This window comes from Schistocerca cancellata, chromosome 4 (assembly GCF_023864275.1).
Source record: "Schistocerca cancellata isolate TAMUIC-IGC-003103 chromosome 4, iqSchCanc2.1, whole genome shotgun sequence".
Taxonomy (NCBI): domain Eukaryota; kingdom Metazoa; phylum Arthropoda; class Insecta; order Orthoptera; family Acrididae; genus Schistocerca; species Schistocerca cancellata.
In genome coordinates this window covers 403,834,357-403,859,513 of record NC_064629.1, presented here as the reverse complement: position 1 = coordinate 403,859,513, position 25,157 = coordinate 403,834,357, and the positions used below count along the sequence as shown (strand labels likewise).

The following is a 25,157-nucleotide window of genomic DNA, read 5'->3' as shown; positions in this document are numbered from 1 at the left end:
CACTTTCTTCAGCACAAATGCACAAATATGTCCGAGCTCCTGTGAAAATCTCTAAGTAGCGAACAAGAGTATAATGGACAGGAACTGTGGATAGGTGATGCTCGATGGGTATGTGGTTCAGTCGTGAGGCGTACCGAGATAGCCCGCACACTTTCAATAACACAGTGTCCTGGATGGCAAATTGGTTACCACACCTGCCTAGTAAGCAGGAGATTCTGGGTTTGAATCCAGCACCCATTTTCAATCATTGCCACTGATTTTGCATAATGTTCTGCTGCAGATGGTAGCAGTGACCCCCCTTCAATTTATGTATAGTGTTTCACAGCTGCTGGATCTGCATGGTGTCTGTTCTTTCTAAGGAACAGACACCATGCATTCAAATAGTTGATAAGCCTGGCTGGGTGATGGATCCTTTTTCTTCAGTGTGAATGCACAAATATGTCTGACCTCCTGTGGGAATCTGTAAGTAGCGAACAGGAGTATAGTGGACAGGACAGTGGATAGGTTGCACTCGATGGCGGTGTGGATCGGCCATGAGGCATACTGAGATATTCTGTGCAGTTGTGATATTGCTGTGTCCCAGATGGCACAGTGGTTACTGCACCTTCCTAGTAAGCATGAGATCCCGTGTTCGAATCCCGCTCCAGTACACATTTTCGCTCAGCTCAGCTGATTCCATTTAATATTCCTCTGCAGATGATAGCAGAGACGCCCTTCAATATTCTGAAAAACCATTATGTGCTCCCCGCACATAGTCAGTTACCTGGGTAGCAGCCTCTGATGTGGAGTGTACATATGGACTCATGTAGGAGGACTCTTCGGTTCCCAACCATATGGTACAAGCGCAGGAAGTCACAGCCAAGCTTGTCACGAACCTGCAAAGTCTCTGATTGAATCTTTCCACTCAACTGAGAACCAGGGACCACGATCAGTTCTGAGTACAATGCTGCAAATTGTGAGCTTCATTGAAATCTGTGAACAAAGCTAGTCTTCTCACCCTCCTGATCCAAGTATCACTTGGGAGTCCAGATGACAGACATTTTTGTTACAACATACACCACAATCTTCAGTTGCTTTCACATTCTTCTCTGAGAGACTAGACACATTGCAGTGGTGTGGTTACGTGTTGCCTACAGGAAATGTTGATTCACCTTTCATTGAATTTTTCTTCTTCAACAGTTCAGTTCACACCTAACAAATTAAAAAGCAATGTTCCATCACTGGTTGAGCTGTAGTATAACCAGTCATAGTAACTGCCTCTAAAGATTACATCAAAAGTTTTTCTAGTTTCAGGATAGCTGAGCTGTGGATTGAGAGATAGTTTGTGAGTGAAAACTTCAATATATTGTTACTTCTTTGATACAAAACATGGCCAAGCCAGTGCTAATCTGAAGTTACAGTTTCATCATACACACACATTTACAGTTACTCATAATACCCAAAGTATGGTATTTAAACAAACTTTTGCTGGAATCTTTATAAATGTATGATCGATGTTTTTCCAATGCTCACTCTGTATTATCCAAATCTGTGTCTTCAAATGTTCAGTTCTCAGTTGTGACTTGTATAACTTTCCATGGGATTTTTAGTTATTCAAAAAGTTAAAGTTGAAGCATAAAATCATAAATTTTGCGGGTTTGTCTTTATCAATCATCTGTGATCAATTTACAGCACTCTAAGGTCAAGTTCAACTAACAATACCACAAAATTATTACACACATGCAGAGCTACTATTACATTATTATGATGGCTATGTCTTCTGGCCTGCACATAGCACTTTTCTAGACCACAAAATGTGCATGAATGTACTCTCTTCTGATTGGGTAAGAAGCATCAAAGCCAGTGATCTATCAGTATTAAATTACATTATTCCGCATCATCACCAAGTGAGGTGGTGCATTGGTTAGCACTAGACTCACATTCTGGAAGATGACAGTTCAAACCCGTGTCCAGCCATCTTGATTTAGGTTTTCTGTGATTTCCCTAAATTGCTTCAAGCAAATTGTGGGATGGTTCCTTTGAGAGGGCACAGCTGACTTCCTTCCCCATCCGTCCCTAATGGGATGGGACCGATGACCTCACTATTTGGTCCCTTCCCCCGAATCAACCAACCTATCCCACATCATCTACTACAAACCAATCACAACATAATATCTTATTAGGACAATTTATTAAACATAGAAATCTAGGAAACCTGCAAATATCAAAATACTCATCTCTTTATCTAACTGAATAATCTGATTTTCATGTCTCCAGTGCCATAAACTGGTGAATTATACATTACAAATTTTTCCTGAGTGTATGTCTCATTTACTCAGTTAATAGATGCAATAATTATTTGTTTATCATATTACTTCACCTTCACACTTTCATCCATACTAATAATTAAACATATTAAATTGAGAAGAAAAGGAAAGTATGTAAAATAAAGGGAAGGTAACCACTCACTTATGGCTCACATGTATGGAAAAAAAAAAAACACTAGTTATATAGCTTTCGAACTCTTGCTTGGATGAGTGTATGCATTCACGAAAGAAAAAGCAAGAGCTTGAAAGCTAATATAAATAGTGAGTGGTTATTTATTTTACATATTGTTCCATCCAGAAAAAAGTTCCTTTTTTCATGATCAAAAATTACATACAGCCCACAGATGTAAGACAGGGAATGAGCATTCTCCATAAATTCAAAACTAAATGCAAAATGTTATGTTAGTTACTCCTCCTATGAATTAAAGGAATGTTTGGATGTCATGTTTGGAAAGCTTTGATCATTGTGAGAAACAATGTTCACTGTAAATAAATCTCTGTTCATAAAGTACATGAAAACTTTACCCCTTCAGCACTTTTTGTAGCTGTTTAGTTATAAATGGAATATAAAAACTGTCATTAAAAAATAACATGAGCTGCCACTTTGTGACAATGATATTTACTGAATCCAGCGGTAGCATGTTATCATGGTTGCATCTCCATGGTAATCTATATTTTGATTTATTACACATTCCTTAGGGTTCTCCCCAATGATGGGCTCTACTGCATAGTATACACAAATAAATTTGGAATAATACTTTCAAGTTCAATAGTTTATTATATTTGTTATAACATTTTTCCAGATGTGGATGAATGTGCTGTAAGCCCAAATATTTGTGACAGAAGGTATTCAGTCTGTGTCAACACAGAAGGTGCTTACTATTGCCAGAATTTACCAAACAAACCAAGTCCCCGTTACAACCAATGTATTCCAGGATACAGATGGGATGTTAAGCTGCACGTGTGTGTAGGTAAGCAAAGTTATAAACGTGAGGTATACACTAATGAAAGAGCTGAATGTAAACTTACATTTTACAGATAGTTCTTGTGAGTATATGAAATAATTGGTAAACATTATTGGTAAGAAGTATTATTGAAATTCTTTTTGCTAGAGAGAAGTATGTATTTCATTTTGAATTTATTACCAACATTCATTTTAAAAAACTGTTATACATTTTCAGTAGTTCGTGCCCCACAGCTTGCAGATGTTTATTGAAAATGATGTTGTACTACTATCAGCTACAATGAAAATTGTGGATGATGAACTGAAACTGTGATTTAAATTGGTGGTTATGTTTGTGGAATTGCAACCAGTCACATTTTGAAATTGATACGTATTTTACCCTTAACCAGTTTCCTTGGGCCTGCAGACTCGTTAATTTCATAAACATTTTCTTAATTAAATTTCCATTATTTCTGCTGGCTCCATAGCTTCCATAGCTCTAGCATCTAGCTGCACTTGATCCAAGATATAATGTTCTTGTAATACCTGCATCAGATTATGAACCTGCAGTGGCTGAAAAACTAGTTAATGGGGCAATAAATTGTATCAGATTCAAAAACAATGGCTGGTTTCATGCTATACCTACATAACCACCAGTTAATTATTTCTATCAGTTTTTATTTTTACTACTCATCATCAGCCACAAGCTCTTTTTCTGTGACAGTATTTGTCTGAAAACACACACACACACACACACATGCACAATATGATTGACTTCACTCTACATAATGTTGAAACATACTCGTTACAGCATTATTCAATAGACAGAACTTACATGTTGTTCAGAAGACCCATGCATCAATAATATAGTAGTGCAACACATCCAACCTCTGGAGTCTTATTAACTTTGGAACAGCATCAGTATTAGATGTCTGAATGACAACTTCATGCACTATTATATTACTGGCATGTTGGATCTTCTGCACAATGATTCAATGCTGTGTCTTGAGTTTTGTTGCCCAGTTCATATTGTTCATGTTATGAAGAGCACATCATGTATGTATCAACACAAAGGACTAAGTCTAATCAAGACTTAAAAATGAGCTATAAGCAATATCGCAGAATTCTTCAGCATGTCTTCAAAAAGGGAAAAACTATATACTATACACACAAAAAATTCAAAATTTCAATATGAAATGAATAAATTTGGCAAGGTAAATGGTACTGAACTCCCAAATGACATTAGTAGTGTGACAGATGATAAAAAATTAAAGCCATTTGATACTAAGTTCAATTAATTTTTCCTTAAAGTAACTGAAAACACAGAGACAAAGAACTGTCCACTTAAAGCAGATCCAATAAACTACTTAGACACATAATGTATACTCCACCATTAGACATCTGTTTTGGCAAGCCATGAATTAGAGGGACCACAAAAATCAATAGATCACCAGAAACTAGTAACTTAACTGTCTATGATGGTATCTCAGCTAAAGTAATGAAATCTAGAGCTGACTTGACAGCACCACTCTTGAATTATGTTTGTAATCAGTAGATGAGTCAGAATGTATTTCCTGAAAGATTGAAATATGCCACAGTAACAGCAATATACAAAAGAGCAACTAACCTTCAATTACAGGTCAATCTCACTCCTTCTCAGAAATTGTGAGAAAGTAACTTACAACAGAATACTGAACCATTTGTCTGAAATTAATCTTTCAGCAACTGCTCAGTAAGGATTACATAAAGGCTTCTCTTCTTAGAATGCAATATAAGTTACTATTTGTGGAAGTTGCAACATCTACAAGGAATGGTCTGAATCATTCCACACATGGAGGATGTGTAGAACAGTGGAACCATAAAAGTTATTAAGCTTCCAGAGAACTGGCCTGGATATAAGCGTAAGAACTTTTCATGATTTGGCAGGTCAGTGCTATGTCATGCTCAGTTGGGGACATGAAGTGGAAATATGCAAGCAAATGCCAGTATGTCTTAGTGATGACAGAATATGCAATATCAGCATGTGAGTGAGTTCAAAGAGGAGAGAATGATTGATCCCCAGGAAATATGCTTGTCATACATTAACAGTGAGGCTCATACAGAGTGAGTTGCTACAACCTCGATTCATGTGTGGGACCGGTGGATTGAGGAGGATAGTATACAGTGACAAGCAAGCACCGGACCACAAAAAGTGCCCTCAGTATAGGATGACCATCATCTTGTCCCCATGGCCTAGAAAACAGTGTTGGCTAAACATTAGAGCACTTCAATGGGTGTGGACATGTCTGTGTCAATAGTTTGATGTCATCTACTGTGGGCTGGGCTGTTGGTATGCATTAGAGTGCTGCAACACTCAATGTTTGACTGGTCACAGCTCGTCTGTTGACGTGGAGACTGAGCTGCTCGTTTCTGGCCCCACACGACTTGGCTTGGTCATGTACTTGCCCCATGTCTGTTGTCTGGATTTTGGACATGCGGATAACTGAGCATGACCGGTCACCGCTGACGTCTCACCTCGCCTCACCCCCGGCTTGCTGCACTGTACTGTACAAATCCAATGCCTTTCTCTCTCTCTCTCTCTCTCACACACACACACACACACACACACACATACACACACACAATGTATTTATCTCTGTCACTCTCTCTTTTAATACAAAAGTAACGTTTCCAAGAATGAGTACATGACACAGCTAAATTCATAAAACACTTGGAAAGTAAAATGATATTTCAATACAATCACCCATAGAAGATGTAGCAGTTTTATGTCTGGAAGCGATCACAGCCTTCTCACAAACGGAAGTCTAGGCTCAATTTTTAATCCTTTGTACCTCCTGTTAAAAAATACATATCTGTTAGTACACATCAATTACACTAGTTAATTATAAATCTATTGGGTATCATAACAAACCAGTGCTTTTAACTGCAGTAATTACTCACCTGACAGTCAGTGTCATTGACACTGCAAATTTGTTGCAGTTTGTGAAACCAAAGAACTAACTGGACTGCCAGTTCTTTTTCGCCTTCTAATTCATCTGTGGCCTCTTTAAATTGTCTCAGAAAATGTGCAATTTTTCCTGCAAGCTCATTATCACATCCTTGCAATCTGTAAGCAGAGTCCTTTTCCATCAGCAAAGCAGCAACTTTGTTATACTGAGTGTGTAAGGATTCCAGCATAGTGTACAAGCTGTTCCAGCATGTGCAGACCTCTTGTTTCAATGATTATTTCAAAGATGAGCAGAGGCCACGTTTTTAATGTACCTTACAATGCATTTTGCAGTATTTATTGTTGATGCGATGTTCGTGGCATGATTTAACAAGAAGTTATCTTCATCAAAAGTATGGCTAAGTGCTGTGTTTATACAATGAGCAACACAAGGAATCCTTTCGTGATTTTCCAAAGCTTTTATTACATTGGTGGAGACAAAAACAAAACTGTGCAACATGTGTGGCAAAATGTCCCAATCAGCCATCCTCTTTTCAATTTCTTTCATAATATTTACTCCCATCTTCTTAACGTCAGGGAATTTTGTTGTAAATAAAACATTGTTCACAAGACACCAATCTGTGTTAATGCAATGTGTTGTAAGCATCAAATAGTGCTCCTGATTATGCGAATCAGTCCACATATCAATTGTCGCAGCACTTGTTTTATTAATAACTTCCGCAATAACAGAAGGCATTATGCTATTTCTCATTGGATCTGCTTGTTCTTTGACATGTCTGCGTATAGTAGAGGGATGTGGCATGACATCTGCCATGTCAACTTCTCCAAAATACTCACCTAGATGTATTAATTATTGGCCTAGTTCTCTGAAACCTTCACTGGAAACAGCATTAAAAGGTCTCATATCTTCAGTACACATCGCAACACACTTTGCTGTAATACTATTTTTTATTACTGCCGGTATCCCTGAAGGAGCTGTATCTTTGTGAGGTTTCCTGCAACTGTGTTTCTTTAAATGAGTAGTTCCCAACTGGAAACACAATAATATGGAGCAGTTTATGCATGATATGTACCCAGTAGATGCACTGTTTTTGTCTACAACCAGCAGAAATGTACTCCATACTTGGCTTTTTAGACCTTCCCGTTCCTTCAGTGTGTAAACACTGGCTTCAATCTTAGGTCTTACTGCACTGGCTCCCTCACACTGCATGATTACAGAGAGAGACACACCCCAAATGAGAAGCTGGCTGCAGTCTCACATGGATAATGACACGTGTAATGTGTTTGAAGTTACGTGCTATGTATTCGGTCACAGCTTCTATGCTAGGTCACTAGAACTAGCGCAGGCAGCATATCCATTTAGGGTGTGCTCGCTCCATCTCGTATTTTGTGCTCACGTACTTGGTCATGCAGGACTCTAATATGCATGCCATTGAATCTGCGTGTAGTAGAGGGATGTGGCATGACATCTGCCATGTTCACAAGACACCAATCTGTGTTAATGCAATGTGTTGTAAGCGTCAACTGCAATGGCTAGTTATAACTTTTCCTACAGTGATAGCTGCATAGGCGTTAGATTCTGCCATGGTGAATGCAATCTGACAGATTGCATCATTAAGTGGCATAGGAAAAACTCTTTAAGTTCAATAGCTTATGGCACAACTAGCTGCAACATGTCATCTCACCTCATACCTACTGAGGGAAAATCTGAACAGCAACTGCAGCATCAGAGAGGTTTTAGAGCCTTAAGCGCCGAGATGGATGCATGCAGCTTAAAATGCCATATTTCAGCAGGACAGTACCCAGCCACATGGGGCAAGGAATATGCAAGCCTTTTTCAAAGAGCTTCTGACCCATTGTTGATGCTTTGTGGATGTGCCTACAAATGTACCCCTGCAGTATATCCAGGGCCTCTTCATTCCATGCCGTTATGTCAAGAGGCTCTGATTGCAGTACATGGTGGCTTCATACCATATTGAATTCTCACTGTTAGTGAAGTTCTGTACTGCTAATCATTTGTGTATTGTCATATCCCTAATCTGTGAAATAAATTTAATTGTAAACATGTCTCCTTCTTGGTGTTCCAGCTTTCACAAACATTTGTGGTATTTTCTGTGATTTTGCTGTGGCTATGACTATAGATCATAAAATTTTGCTGGGGAAACTAAAATGATGTGGCATTGAAGGCTTTCCCCCTTGCACTGATGGATTCGTATCTTAACAACTGAAAACAAAGGGTCAAATTAGCAAATGTTCCAACAAGCATAACATTAAATTCAGAGTGAGGAAACATTAAAAATTGTGTGGTACAAAGTTTAGTGCTTGTCCTGCTCCTGTTCTTGGGCTACATAAATGATTTACCAGAGGGCTTGGAAGACTCTTCAAAACTTGTAATGTTTGCTGATTACACAAGTATATTGATAAAAGATGCAAACAGAACCATAGCACACACAGGCAGGAGAATAATGGAACAGGCTTACAAATGCTTCACAGCCAGCACTGTAACCCTTAATATGGCAAAAACTTGTATTATGAAATTCCAACCAAAGAAAAATTACTTATATGTACCAGATGTAGGTATCAGGGGCACACACTTTATGAGTCTCCATGTGTGAAGTTCCTGATTGGTTAATAAACTAAGGTGCCACCAGATTGTGGATATGTTAACCAAAAAACACAGTTCTACCTTAAGAAATATCACTGACTTTGTTGACTTGCAAACAACATTGCAAGCATACTTCGCACACTTTCATTGAATTTTGTCTGATGGCATAATCAGGGACCTGAAAATGTTGCATCTGTTTTTGGCAAAACTAGCATATGTTTCTTGGCAAAATTAATTTTTAAGCAAATGATTTGAGATACCAGTTTAGAAGGTTACCATGCTACATGCCTGAAGATGAATCCTTATGTTTTGAAATGGATCAGTGGAGAAAAAATACTAATAAAAGTGAATAAGTAATTCTTATTCTCCATGATAAGAACTTTGTGATTGGAATATTTGCTTTTACAAAAACTTTGACAATTTTTCTCTGACAAGGTCTTTGCTTGTTTTCTTCTTTTGGCTGTATGTAAGAATTCAATACATTATTGTTTTTGTTGAGATGCTGCAGCATTTCTTGCCCAATGAAGAGTGTTTTTTCTGATTTAGATTGTTCCTTGGTATTATCTTTATTTTTCCAGCCAGTTCAATTATTAAATAACCTGCAGAATACTGATTTCGAATCTGTAGCATAAATGGCCTGACTAGTATATCACAGAGCCCTTTGTTGGACATTCACAGCCAGCTGCCCCATACTTGACAATGCTATAGAGAGAACTGACAAGGTTACTTAATTGTAGACATGGAACTGAACATAACTCAATTCAAGCTTTACAGGAAGACACCTGTCATGGTCAAAACATGTTGAGTAGTTTTGTTTTCTGTTGCGTAAAGTGCATTTTTCATGGAGCTGGCAGCATAAACAAATGGAAACTTACCAATGTAAACTACGCAGGGAGGGGTGGGGGATGGTAAGGAGAAACAATCCTCACTTCCCATATCGCGGCAGCCAGCCAACACACTGCATTCTGTTTTTCTGCAGAAACAGAACTGTCACATGGTCATAGGGACCACTGATCACATCTGCTGTTGCAGAATCGTGCTTGAACTGCATAACTGATCAGGATTAGTCTCTTCACACATTTCAAAATAAGAAAACAAAACAATGCTCAATGCAAACAAGGTGAAGTGTGAAACTCATTTAGTAACGGATACTGCACAATGACTTGCTGACATTAAAGTGTCTGCATTACACCAGCATTACCAAACATACCCGTTCCTTTATTGTAAAATGTTAAGTCCCACAGCTGGGCCCTATGTTGCTATACTAGACATCTACACTGAGGTGATGAAAGTCATGGGACAGCGGTATGAACATATGCAGATAGCGGTAGTATTGGATACATAAGTTATAAAAGGTCAGTGCATTGGTGGAGCTGTCTTTTTGCTCTCAGGTGATTCATGTGAAAAGGTTTACAACATGATTATGGACATATGACATGAATTAACAGACTTTGAACATGAAATGGTAGTTGGAGCTAGATGCATGGAACATTCCACTACAGAAATCATTAGGGAATTCAATATTCAGAGATCCACAGTGTCAAGAGTGTGCCGAGAATACCAGACTTCAGTCATTACCTCTCACTACAGACAATGCAGTGGTCAGCAGCCTTCACTTAACGGGTTTGCATAGAGTTGTCCATGCCAATAGACAGTTAACACTATGTAAAGTAACCACAGAAACCAATGACAGACGTACAGCGAACACGTCCTTTAGGACAAAGTGACAAAATTCAGCATTAGTGGTCTATGGCACCAGACGACTAATGCGAGTGCCTTTACTAGCAGCATGACACCACCATCAGCATCTCTCCTGGACTTGTGATCATATTGGTTAGACCATAGATGACTGGAAAACTGTGACCTAGTTGGTTGAGTTCCAATTTCAGTTGGTAATAGGTGATGGTAGGGTTTGAGCATGCTGTATACCTTGTGAAACCATGGACCCAAGTTGTCAACAGGACACTGTGTGAGCTGTTAGTGTCTCCATAATGGTATGGACTGTGTTTACATGGACTGGATTGGGTCTTCTGGTCCAACTGAACCAATGATTGACTCAAAATGGTTATAATCGGCTACTTGGGGACCATTTGAAGCCATTCTTGGACTTTATGTTCCCAAACAACGATGGAATTTTTATGGATGACAATGTGCCATGTCATAATTGTTTGTAGTTGGTTTGAAGAACATTCTGGACAGTTCAGGTGAATGATTTGGCCACCTATATTGACTGTCATGAATTCCATTGAACATTTATGTCACATAATAGAGAAGTCAGCCATGCACAAAATCCTCCACCAGAAACATTTTTGCAGTTGTGGATGGCTATAGAGGCAGCATGGCTGAATATTTCTGCAGGAGACTTCCAGTGACTTGTTGAGTCCATGCCACATTGATTTGCTGCACTATGCTGGGCTAAAGGAGGCCCAAAACAATACTAGAAGATATCCATGACTTTTGTTGCCTCATCTTATAGAGACTGTCAACAATTGATGTGACACCAGTGCATAACTTACAATCAGACTGATATGTCGTTGTGTTCATGCACAGGGGTGCTCTTTACTTTGCAGTGCGCTCTTATGTACATACTCTTTCCAAACTGGGCTTCACAAGAAGTTGTGCTGTAGCAGGAACTGTTAATTTATTACTTTTTTGCTAGTGGTATGCAGAAAATTAACCTATTTTGAACTAACTCTTATAAAACAGATCATCTGGATACAATTCAATATAAAATAGTATTTGTCAGGTAGTTTTTCATTTAGTCATGTTTATCACAAATGTGAATGTTTCATATTCTGAGACATAACCTTCTGGAGCTTTTCAGCTAAGGTGAGACAAGTGCAATAAGAATATTTTGCTAAGTTGATAACTGAACATTTTGAAGAATCCTCCTCAGGAACCTAGAGATTCTTGCTCTTAAAATTCCAATAAATATACTCTCCAATAGCATTTGTGGCTATTGAAAAGAGTGAATTTAGGATGAACTCAGTAATTCACAATACTAGAAGTTGAAATACTAGAAGTATAATCAATTTCCATACAGACCATGCATCCCTGTCTGAGCTTCAGGATGGAGTTCTTTTTCAAATCTTTTATTTATTTATTTTATTTTGGTGTGAAAACCCATATCAGGTTGCCAGGAGATAAGGCAAGAAATTGAAAATCGCCAATTACTTAAACACAGATTAAAATAATAGCTCATCAGCCATTCCTTCTACAATATATTTGAATACTTAGACTCAGGAATGTAAATTCTATGATCTTAAATATCTTTATCACATAGATCCTCAGTATATATTGGTCTGTGTAAAGTTAAAATGCTTTGTTTCAAGTATTAGATGATAACAGCAGCTAAGTAGTACTTTTTCCAATGTAGCATTTTTTTTACATATATGAAATAATGTAAAAGTAATTACCATAATCATTTGACTAGATTAGTGCTTGTCATAATTTGTTGTTAGTATCCTTTACAGAAGTACCCAGCAGTGATTGCTTCTGTATGTTAATATATAACTTGACTTGTTTCACATCCTTGAAGGCTCTCTTTAACGATGGGATTCATGAAACATGATGTATGAATGAAAATGTGTGGTGTCACCGCCAGACACCACACTTGCTAGGTGGTAGCCTTTAAATCGGCCGCGGTCCATTAGTATACGTCGGACCCGCGTGTCGCCACTGTCAGTGATGGCAGACCGAGCGCCGCCACACGGCAGGTCTAGAGAGATGTCCTAGCACTCGCCCCAGTTGTACAGCCGACTTTGCTAGCGAAGCTACACTGACGAATACACTCTCATTTGCCGAGACGATAGTTAGCATAGCCTTCAGCTACGTCAATTGCTACGACCTAGCAAGGTGCCAGTATCATTTAATGTTTATCTATGGATGCCTGTACCGTCAGACCGATGTTCTCCAATTGTGGATTAAAGTTAAGTATTCCAAGAGCTTCGTACTTTATTTATTAGACTCAACTCCTTTAACTGTTCCAGACCTCACGCCAGTCTGCGTGAGCTTAAACGCATGCATTTCGGCCTCCTCTAGCAACACGGTGTTGGCTCTTCTGCCAACACATCAAAATGAATGACTGAAAGAGTGAACACAGGCTCTGTAATTGAAAAATGTCGTATGCTTGGTGGTGGTTAGGATGTAGGAACAATCGAAATTTGTAACCATAATAAAAGATTTCAATATCAGGTATCAGTGGTACAACATGGCATTTAATGCAGGGTTTATACATCCAGTATTGTGAAAAGAATAAATTGCTACTCATCATATGGAAGAGATGTTGAGTTGCAGACAGGCACAACAAAAAGGCAGCTAAGCATGCCTCAGTGGCCAGTGGCTGTGATCATATGTGTGTGAGTCATGCTTGCATGAGTTTATGTGTGTGTTGTCTACTTTAGAAGAAGGCCTTCTGGCTGAATGTTCACCTGTTAGCAGTCTTTTTGTTGTGCCTGACTGCAGCTCAACATCTCCTCTATATGGTGAGTAACAATCTATCCTTTTTATAATATTGTAATTATTCCAGCCTGGATTTTCCATTGTTAGAGCTTACAAATTTGATTTATAGTTTATACATTCATCATCCAGCTATATCTTCATAGCACTGTGGTTCTTAACTTGCTGATTTTATAACTCTTTATTTCAAAATTATATTTTTTGATTGTGTGGCAGCAATATTTATTGTCAAAGGCTATCCATAGTTTTGACCTAAGAAGAATGTGTGATTGGAGGCTTAACCAACCACTCTTTGCAAAACTTTAGGTCATGAAAATGATTGGCTTCATGAGTATTGCTCAAAGTGGGTTTGCCAGTTATGAAAATTAAAAAATGAAGTTATGAGAAATTAATGCAAAGCCACATGCCCTGTTCTCATGAAGAAATACTGTCCCAGTTACATTTCATGTGCAGTATTATTTTCATTAATGTCATGCATGATAAAATTAAAGAGAAAAAAGTGTAAATAGGATATGAAACAGGAAGTTACTGAATCCACAGGAAACTGTACATGAACTCAACATACACACAGATTTTGTGTGTTCCTGTGCTGTGTACATCATTCCTAGTAACTCATCCTCAGTGTTGTCTAACATCAGTATACATATGTGTATACACATTTTCTTCTGGTACATTCCTCCATCCTTTTCTCATCTTCTTCTATCTCAGTTCCACATAGTTGCCTTATATCTTCTGATTTCATGTACTCCACTGTAGCCTTATACCTTGTCTCTACTTCTATTGCCTGCTTTTTATGACTAACTTTGTCCGCAGCTTCATCTTCTGTCATTATCAGCCACCCATTTCTCATATTTCATAGTTACTCATGGGACTTTCAGGAACTTTTCTATAGCACCCACTTCAGAGCTGATAAATACCTGCTCTACTGACAATCATTATGCTGTAACAGAATGGTTCATTTTTTATTTCAATTTTTCCTTGCTATTATTTATTTGCTTTCACATAAGCTATATATATCTTGGGATGATTTCTGAATTACTTATCCACTCATACTTTTTCTCTTACATTACAAGACTCCCCCATCTTAATTTGCATTACTTCTCCTGCAGGAAATGAGCCAAGAGTTAAGATAAGTAAACCTAGAGGAGAGAGAAAATAAAATTGAGAGATTAAGTGCTAATAACAAAAGTGGTAATGGCAGAAAATGGCAAGACCTAGGATTTTTACTGTAATCAACTGTAGACAGTAGGATCTTTAAGTGCATATTGCAGTATGGTCAGGAATAGATGAGGAATTAAGCCAGGAGGACATATACATTGAAGACAATGGTTGTGTCATCCTTTCCACTAACATGAAGCCCTAGCTAAAATGACGATTACTACTCATGGTTATCCACTGAGGCTACTAAAGTTAGCCTCACAGTATGAATGACTACAATAGACATGTGTGAAATGAAAATGAATTTCATGAAATTCAAGGAAATGAGACAAAATGTATAACCTGTCAGATCTAAGCCTAATTTTCTTTTCATGCCTCATTTATGTACCTACTTCCTTTTTATCTGGCTGACAGTTTTTTTGTTTGTTTCATCTTCCTATTCCCTAATTAATTTCATTCATTTGTAAAAATTTCACCAGCTGCTTTCTTATCTATGCATCTCCCCACTTCTAGCTAAACATCTTTCACTGTCACTTCAAATTTGTTTGCCTTTCAATCATGAGTGATGCATGTTCTGTGGTATTTGTAAAATTTATATTTTATCCAATTACAGGTTATGCCACCCCCTACCCCTAAGCCCCATCCCACTATCTTCTTCAGCATATTCTTGCAACCAGCTCTTACTATTGTATCAACAAAGATTATACTCCATATACTATTAGTTGCGAATTTCCTGTTTTGTTGACTTTTTGGTACACAAATTTTTAAAAATATACAATGCAAAATGAAAAGTAGTTATAATTCAGAGGTAGTAAGCCAGTCTCTTATTTTGCATTCTAGCACTAGACCTCTAACAGCCTACCTGTAGATATACAGGGAGAATTACCTAAAACATGCACCCACAAATACTGCAGAAAAGGAAAGTGCTATTGATGTGTGGTTTTCACAGAATGGATTAGTAGTCAGGGGCTCATATTGTTAGCAAATAAATGGATAGTAATAATATTTAAAAAGTGTATTTTTGTGCAATTGTATACATTTTTAAGTGGAAGAATGTCTACTGACATTAGGGTGAGTTAAGATGTCAGTGGTGTTTGTCATAGGAGTGTGGTGTGAACTGTTTACAATTTTTCAGGTTGTGAAAAGTTTCCAAAGTTACACTTGTTTATGCCATTCAAACTGTGTAGTTGATAGGTATGATGATGTTATGTTTGCTTACAGTGTGCTTGTATTCCTTGAGTGCAATGTGACCTGCTAGTCAGTCTGTGTGTGACAGTCCAAGTAGTAGGTCATGAGTGGACAATGCGATTTACCAATACAGAAAAAGTTGACATCCTCATAGTGTGTGGAGGGTGTAGGAAGAATGCAGTTCATCCTTGTCTGATTTATGCATCAATATATCCCAATAGATGTCAATCATCTTGGGAATTTTTATCAACCTCTTCAACCAATCACACAAATATTTTAGTGTAACACCAAGGCAACATAAGAGAAGGAAACAAGTGATGACAGAAGAGGGGGAAATTAATGTTCTTGCTGCTGTTGCAGTTGATCCACATGTTAGCTCTTGTGCAATTGCACGAGGAAGTTGTAGAGTCAGGCAAGTGTCCTAAGCCTTCTCCATTGACATAGATTCCACACCTATCACATCTCTCTCCATCAAGAGCTGAATGGAAATGATTATGATAATTGTGTTAACTTCTGTACATAGGCCTTAAGACAGGATACTCCAGGTTCATCATGTATCTTGTTTAGTGGTGAAGCTACATTTATCAACCATGGCCAGGTAAACTGCCAAAACATGCACTATTGGTCTGCTGACAATCCCCATTGTCTTCATCAGGTGGAACATCAGTATCCATGGAGTGCAAACATGTGGTGTGGGATAGTGAACTATCAGCTCATAAACCCATGTTTCATAGACAGAACACTGAACGTGTACAACTATCACAACTTCCTTCCACAGATGCTAGAAGACATTCATCTGCAGTCTAAGACGAACCTGTGGTACCCACATGATAGCTGTCCAGCCCATAGAATGCGAAGTACTGCAGCATGTCTTCACAAATTTTTTCCAAATTGTTGGATTGGGTGCAGAGCACTTGTACCTTATCCAGCCTGTTCCCAGATTTGATGCCTATATACTTTTTCTGTTGGGAATGCTGAAGGACACTGTCTACAAGGACATACCAACTGCACGCTATGATGTGGAATGACGTATTACTACAGCCTGCTTGGGCATCTCTGGTGAAATGATAGGATGTATGCAGCAGTAGTTCTATACCAGACTGGAAGCATGTATTGCCACTGCCAGTAGTGAGCAAGGTGGTGCAGTGTTTGGCACACTGGACTCACATTAGAGAGGATGACAGTTCAAACCCACATTTGGCCATCCTGATTTAGGTTTTCCATGATTTCCCTAAATTGCATCAGGCATATGCCAGGAAGGTTCCTTTGAAAGGGCACGGCCAACTTCCTTCCCTATCCTTTGCTAATGCTATGGGACCAATGACCTCGCTGTTTGGTCCCCTACCCCTACCCTAAATGAACCAAACAACCACTGCCAGTCATTTTTAACACAGACTGTCATGGTCAGTTGTCTCGCTACTGGTCAGAATCTACATGATTAGTGTATGCACTCATGTTGTTCTTTAGAGCAGGCTACCACAGGTATTGTATAAGTCACAGGTATTGTTCAAGTGTCATTTGGGAACTTTTCAAAATATGATATCTCACAAACAACTCATAGTGGAATCCTGCTACAAACACCACTGACATTCGAATTTGTCCTACTTTTAGTATGTTAATGTCAAGAGGCATTGTTCCACTTAAAATAGTGAATGACTGCACAAAAAAAATACTTTCAAAGTATTATTACAGTCTGTTTATTGGCTAACAGTACGAGCCCCCGACTACCAATCCATTCTGTGAAAACTGCAGATCAGTAGCATTTTCCATTTCTACAGTAAGTTTGGTGGCAGGAGGAACAAGACTTTTGGTCAGGTGAATACAGGGTTATAAATACAAAATCAAATAGGGGTAATACAGGAGTAGGTTTAATAATGAATAAAAAAATAGGAGTGCGGGTAAGCTACTACAAACAGCATAGTGAACGCATCATTGTGGCCAAGATAGACATGAAGCCCATGCCTCCTACAGTAGTACAAGTTTATATGCCAACTAGCTCTGCAGATGTTGAAGAAATTGATAAAATGTATGATGAGATAAAAGAAATTTTTCAAGTAGTGAAGGGAGACAAAAATTTAATAGTCATGGGTGACTGGAATTCGAGAGTAGGAAAAGGGAGAGAAGGAAACATAGTAGGTGAAAATGGATTGGGGGTAAGAAATGAAAGAGGAAGTCATCTGGTAGAATTTTGCACAGAGCATAACTTAATCATAGCTAACACTTAGTTCAAAAATCATAAAAGAAGGTTGAATACAGGGAAGAATCCTGGAGATACTAGAAGGTATCAGATAGATTATATAATGGTAAGACAGATATTTAGGAACCAGGTTTTAAATTGTAAGACCTTTCCAGGGGCAGATGTGGACTCTGACCACAATCTATTGGTTATGAACTGTAGATTAAAACTGAAGAAACTGCAAAAAGGTGGGAAGTTAAGGAGATGGGACCTGGATAAACTGACTAAACCAGAGGTTGTACAGAGTTTCAGGGAGAGCATAAGGGAACAACTGACAGGAATGGGGGAAAGAAATTCAGTAGAAGAAGAATGGGTAGCTCTGAGGGATGAAGTAGTGAAGGCAGCAGAGGATCAAGTAGGTAAAAAGATGAGGGCTAGTAGAAATCCTTGGGTAACAGAAGAAATATTGAATTCAGTTGATGAAAGGAGAAAATATAAAAATGCAGTAAATGAAGCAGGCAAAAAGGAACACAAACGTCTCAAAAATGAGATTGACAGGAAGTGCAAAATGGCTAAGCAGGGATGGCTAGAGGACAAATGTAAGGATATAGAGGCTTATCTCACCAGGGGTAAGATAGATGCTGCCTACAGGAAAATTAAAGAGACCTTTGGAGAAAAGAGAGCCACTGGTATGAATATCAAGAGCTCAGATGGAAACCCAGTTCTAAGCAAAGAGGGGAAAGCAGAAAGGTGGAAGGAGTCTATAGAGGGTATATACAAGGGCATTGTACTTGAGGACAATGTTATGGAAATGGAAGAAGATGTAGATGAAGATGAAATGGGAGATATGATACTGCGTGAAGAGTTTGACAGTGCACTGAAAGACCTACGCTGATACAAGGCCCCGGGAGTAGACAACATTGCATTAGAACTACTGACGGTCTTGGGAGAGTCAGTCCTGACAAAACTCTACCATCTGGTGAGCAAGATGTATGAGACAGGCGAAATACCCTCAGACTTCCAGAAGAATATAATAATTCCAATCCCAAAGAAAGCAGGTGTTGACAGGTGTGAAAATTACCGAACTATCAGTTTAATAAGTCACAGCTGCAAAATACTAACACAAATTCTTTACAGATGAATGGGAAAACTGGTAGAAGCCAACCTCAGGGAAGATCAGTTTGGATTCCATAGAAATGTTGGAACACGTGAGGCAATAGTTACCTTACAACTTATCTTAGAAGGCAAACCAATGTTTCTAGCATTTGTAGATTTAGAGAAAGCTTTTGACAATGTTGACTGGAATACTCTCTTTCAAATTCTAAAGGTGGCAGGGGTAAAATACAGGGAGCAAAAGGCTATTTACAATTTGTACATAAACCAGATGGCAGTTATAAGAGTCGAGGGGCATGAAAGGGAAGCAGTGGTTGGGAAAGGAGTAAGACAGGGTTGTAGCCTCTCCCCGATGTTATTCAATCTGTATATTGAGAAAGCAGTAAAGGAAACAAAAGAAAAATTCAGAGTAGGTATTAAAATCCATAGAGGAGAAATAAAAACTTTGAGGTTGATGACATTGTAATTCTGTCAGAGACAGCAAAGGACTTGGAAGAGCAGTTGAACGGAATGGACAGTGTCTTGAAAGGAGGATATAAGATGAACATCAACAAAAGCAAAACGAGGATAATGGAATGTAGTCGAATTAAGTCGGGCGATGCTGAGGGAATTAGATTAGGAAATGAAACACTTAAAGTAGTAAAGGAGTTTTGCTATTTGGGGAGCAAAATAACTGATGATGATCAAAGTAGAGAGGATATAAAATGTAGACTGGCAATGGGAAGGAAAGCGTTTCTGAAGAAGAGAAATTTGTTAATATTGAGTATAGATTTAAGTGTCACAAAGTCGTTTCTGAAAGTATTTGTATGGAGTGTAGCCATGTATGGAAGTGAAACATGGACGATAAACAGTTTGGACAAGAAGAGAATAGAAGCTTTCAAAATGTGGTGCTACAGAAGAATGCTGAAGATTAGATGGGTAGATCACATAAATAATGAGGAGGTATTGAATAGAATTGGGCAGAAGAGGAGTTTGTGGCACAACTTGACAAGAAGAAGGGACCGGTTGGTAGGACATGTTCTGAGGCATCAAGGGATCACAAATTTAGCATTGGAGGGCAGCGTGGAGGGTAAAAACCATAGAGGGAGACCAAGAGATGAATACACTAAGCAGATTCAGAAGGATGTAGGTTGCAGTAAGTACTGGGTGATAAAGAAGCTTGCACAGGATAGAGTTGCATGGAGAGCTGCATCAAACCAGTCTCAGGACTGAAGACCTCAACCACAAACACAGTATTTGTGGTGTATGTTTTAGGTGATTCAGTCTGTATATGGCAAGATACAAAAGATTTAAAGGTACTCAAAATCAACATAAAGGTGAGTGTTACTAATGAGATCTTGTCACCTGAGGTTCTTAAATGGAAAATTCTTGTTAATGTTGTATGGTGTACTGTGCATAATCAAATAAAATTTCATTAACACATAAATTAGTATTTAAATGTTTTCAAGTAGGCACTGTATGTACATGTGACGGCAAAAAAATTGGGCCTATGTAGACAAAATGGCAGAAAATTCAGACCATTTGCCAATAACAGGAGAACAGCTGGTCCATGTCATGATCTCTAACAGCCTAACAGATATCTGTGGCAGGAAACAAAGGACTCATAGGTACTCAAAATCTACATAAAGGTGAATGTTACTAATGACTTTTATGTCAGTTGAAAGTTTTAATGGGAAAATTCCTGTTAATGTCATATGGCATAGTCTACAAAAGCAAATACAATTCTTTTACAACATAAATTAATATTTAAATGCCTTCAACTTTAAACTTTATGTACATGTGACCACAAAAAAGATTGGGCCTCTGTAGACAAAACGGCAGAAAATTTGGTCCGTTTAGCAGTAGCATCAGGAAACCTGGTACATGAAATTATGTTAAGCAGAGAAATCAGGTCATTGATACGGGGAACGTGAGATATCTGATGCTCACTGTCTATTTACCTTTACCAGATATGCTAAGAATTGCTTACTTGACTGCCATGTAGAGGGCACTTCCAGACATGCTGCTGGCTACGAACCAGATTATGGTTATGACTGAATGTTCCAATCTCAGCAACAGTAACACATATGAGGCATCAAATTTATAAGACTTTTAAGTTTTGTGTTAGGAACATCAAAACTATAAAACTCAATAATGTGTTTATTAGGGCTCAGGGCCTACCATTCAAACTAGGCGAAACTGTTTAACTAAAATTAAATAAGAATGAAAGTCCCTATGTACCTTATAACTTAAAACCACTACTCTGTCATAAACATGTTTTTAGGTTAAACCTAAGCACCTTGTAGCAAATGTAAGTGTTAATGTAGTGCAGTAATAATATTTGCAGGATCTCTTTCTGCTTCACTTCAGATGTGACACTAATTATGGGAAACTCATCAAAGCACTGAAATCTGAATTATTCATATAACACCAAACAAAAATCAATCCAAAACATAGAAGAGTGTAACAATAATGAGCAAAAACTAAGAGGTAACTGAGCTATAACTGAGTCTTCAGTAATAATGAGCCACAAATCAACCACATGGTCACAGCTCTTATCCTATTTATAATCTTTTAACAATCAGTATATTTCATACTTGGTTAAATTTTAATGTGTGTGTGTGTGTGTGTGTGTGTGTGTGTGTGTGTGTGTGTGTGTGTGTGTAGAGCTTATGGTGTTGAACACTGAGCTTATCAGTGCTCTTAAATTTTAATCATATACTTATAATTATATTCTTTCTTGATTTAAAATTTATTAAAGGTATTTATGTATACAGTAATTATTAATTACATACAATTGTTCAAAGTCTGTTTGATATTATCATTCTTCTTTCTATGTTTGGGTCATTTAAGGACCATGCACCAATTTCAATGCTTCCTTCTTTGTTGTTCTTTCTTTTTCCTCCAGTATTCTTCCATCTTTTCACTATTTATCCTTTTTCTCTCCTCAGACCATTTTGACCCTGTCTTCTTATCCATCTTGCCTTGAAATCCTTCCATTTTTAACACTTTCCTGTTGAAACTCTCTCTTCCTGTTGCATCTTTTTCACTTATGTTGTTTCTTTCTAAATCTTTCCTAACTTCTTGTATCCAGGCTATTGTTGACTTCTTGTCCTGAAGATATTTAAACATCTGTTTGGTTAACCTGTTACTGTTCATTCTGTATAAGTGTCCAAAAAATGGCAGAAGCCTCTTTTGTAGTATCTCATTTATGTTTTCTATGTTGCGATGAACTTCTTCACTGCTTCTTAATTTTCATACCTCTGTATTTTTTGATGGTCCAAGTATTTCTCAAATGATTTTTCTGTCTAAGACTTCAAGTTTGTGTAATTTGTAGTTCAGTACTAAACACTCACTTGCATAAAGACATTCTGGTTTTATTATTGTGTTGTAGTGCTGTATCTTCAAATTTTTAGACAGACACCTTTTGTTGTAGACATTCCTAGTTATTCCATAAGCTCTCTCCATTTTATGTACTCTTTCTTCTATAGCGAATTTTTCTAAGCCATTTTCTTGGATAAATTATCCCAAAAATTTAAATTTATTTACCCTCTTTATCTGGCCAATATCTGTTGCTAGGGATTCCAGAGCATTTTTTATATTTGTCATAAATTTTGTTTTTTCTACAGATATTCTTAAACCTGCTTTGTTGGCTATTTCTTCTAAGAGATTGATTTGTATTCCAGCATTTGTTAGGTTTTCAGGAAGAATGGCAAAATCATCTGCAAATGCTAAACAGTGAATTTCAATACCTTTGTTTTTAGTTCCCAGTCTGATTGGTGATAGCTTCTCCTCTTTTAGTTTTTGTTTCCATTCTCTTACTATTTTCTCTAGTACGCAGTTAAAGAAGAGTGGAGATAGGCCATCACCTTGCGTTACACCTGTTTTTAGTTGAATGCTTTTGATATTTCATCCTGAAACTTTACTTTTGATTTGGTGTCTGTGAGCGTTTCACGAATAAGGTTTGCCAATTTAGATTTGATGCCAAATTCTCTGATCACTTTATCTAGTGTTTCCCTATCAACTGAATCAAATGCATTTTTAAAATCTATAAATGTTACAACTATATCTTTGGAGTTTGTAAGTCTGTGATGAATTATGCACTTTAGGTTGAAAATCTGTTCTGAGTAAGATCTGCCCTTTCTAAAATCCACTCTGATACTCTCCCAATTGGCTATCAAGTGTTGCTTCTACCTTGTTTAGTAGTAGTGTTGAAAATATTTTATAACTCACTGGCAACAAAGATATACCTCTGTAATTATTTACATTTTGCTTGTCACCTTTCTTGTGCAAGGCATGGATGAGAGCCTCTTTCCAGTCTTCTGGTATCTTTTCAGTTTCCCATATTTCTTCAAACATGAGCTGAAGGTTATAAGTTTTGATTGAGACCATTTAATAAGTTCAGCTGTAATTGAGTCTTCTCCACTGGCTTTGTTGTTTTTCAGGGTACTTATTGCTTTTTTAATTTCTTCAGCTGTAGGTGGTGGATTTGTTTCTGTATTTGCATGGAGATCTGGGAATTCTAGCTTACAGGTTGGTTCTTCACAGTTTAATAAGTTTTCAAAGTACTTTCATAGTATTTCACAATTCTGGCTGTTGCTTAGGCCTACTTTTCCATTTTCATCTGTGAAGCAAATACCTGGAGCTTGGTAGCCTTTTAAATGACTTTTAAACATCTGATAGAAATTCTGGGAGTTATTTTTTACAAAGTTGTTTTGTATGTCAAGAAGTTGTGATTTCTCAAAAGATCTTTTAGCACTCTTTATTATTCTTGCTGTTTCTTTCCTTTGCATCCTAAATGCATCAAGGTGTTCAGGCTTCCCAGAACATTTCCATTTCTTCCACTGCTTTGTTCTTTGTGTAACTGCTTCTTCACAGATTTCATTCCATCAGATTTCTTCTTCATTTTATGCTGCCCTGTTGATTTCTTTCGATATTTCTCCCCATTTCCCTGATTTAGTTCCTTTAATTTCATCCTGAAAATTTTGTATTACCTCTTTGGTGATGTTGAGCATGTCCGTATTATACACTAGTGCCCATTAAAATTGCTACACCATGAAGCTGATGTGCTACAGACGCGAAATTTAACTGACAAGAACAAGATGCTGTGATATGCAAATGATTAGCTTTTCAGAGCATTCACACAAGGTTGGCGCTGGTGGCGACCCCTACAACATGCTGACATGAGGAAAGTTTCCAACTGATTTCTCATACACAAACAGCAGTTGACCAGCGTTGCCTGGTGAAACGTTGTTGTGATGCCTTGTGTAAGGAGGAGAAATGCATACCATCACATTTCCAATGTTGACAAAGGTCGGATTGTATTCTATCATGATTGCGGTTTATCGTATCGCAACATTGCTGCCCGTCTTGGTCAAGATCCAATGACTGTTAGCAGAATATGGAATCGGTGGGTTCAGGAGGGTAATACAGAACGCTGTACTGGATTGCAATGGCCTCGTATCACTAGTAGTCGAGATGACAGGCATCTTATCCACATGGCTGTAACGGATCATGCAGCCATGTCTCGATCCCTGAGCCAACAGATGGGGATGTTTGCAAGACAACGGCCATCTGCACGAACAGTTTGACAACATTTGCAGCAGCATGGACTATCAGCTCGGAGACCATGGCTGCGGTTACCCTTGATGCTGCATCACAGACAGGAGTGCCTGCAATGGTGTACTCAATGACGAACCTGGGTGCACGAATGGCAAAACATCATTTTTTTGGATGAATCCAGGTTCTGTTTACAGCTCCATGATGGTCACATACATGTTTGGCAACATCGTGGTGAACGCACATTGGAAGCATGTATTCGTCATCGCCATACTGGCATATCACCCGGCGTGATGGTATGAGGTGCCATTGTTTAACGTCTCGGTCACCTCTTGTTCGCATTGACAGCACTTTGAACAGTGGACATTACATTTCAGATGTGTTACGACACGTGGCTCTACCCTTCGTTCAATCCCTGCAAAATCCTACATTTCAGTAAGATAATGCATGACTGCATGTTGCGGGTCCTGTATGGGCCTTTCTGGATACAGAACATGTTCGACTGCTGCCCTGGCCAGCACATTCTCCAGATCTCTCACCAATTGAAAATGTCTGGTCAATGGTGGCTGAGCAACTGGCTCGTCACAATATGCCAGTCACTACTCTTGATGAAGTGTGGTATCATGTTGAATCTGCATGGGCAGCTGTACCTGTATACACCATTCAAGCTCTGTTTGACTCAATGCCCAGGCATATCAAGGCCGTTATTATGGCCAGAGATGGTT

The 25,157-nt window shown here is 38.2% G+C and overlaps 1 protein-coding gene across 2 annotated transcripts in view; it reads left to right on the top strand.

Moving 5' to 3' along the window:
- The window catches only part of LOC126183856 (fibrillin-1-like), a 640,172-nt gene that overhangs the window by 419,105 nt on the left and 195,910 nt on the right, over nucleotides 1-25,157 (top strand). Inside the window, exon 15 of one of the 2 annotated variants that reach the window (XM_049926146.1) lies at nucleotides 3,110-3,277. The exons of the other annotated variant lie outside the window; for it this stretch is intronic. Within the exon in view, the coding sequence (XP_049782103.1) occupies nucleotides 3,110-3,277 (168 nt within the window). The remainder of the gene's footprint in view (nucleotides 1-3,109; nucleotides 3,278-25,157) is intronic. 2 annotated transcript variants of the gene reach the window in all.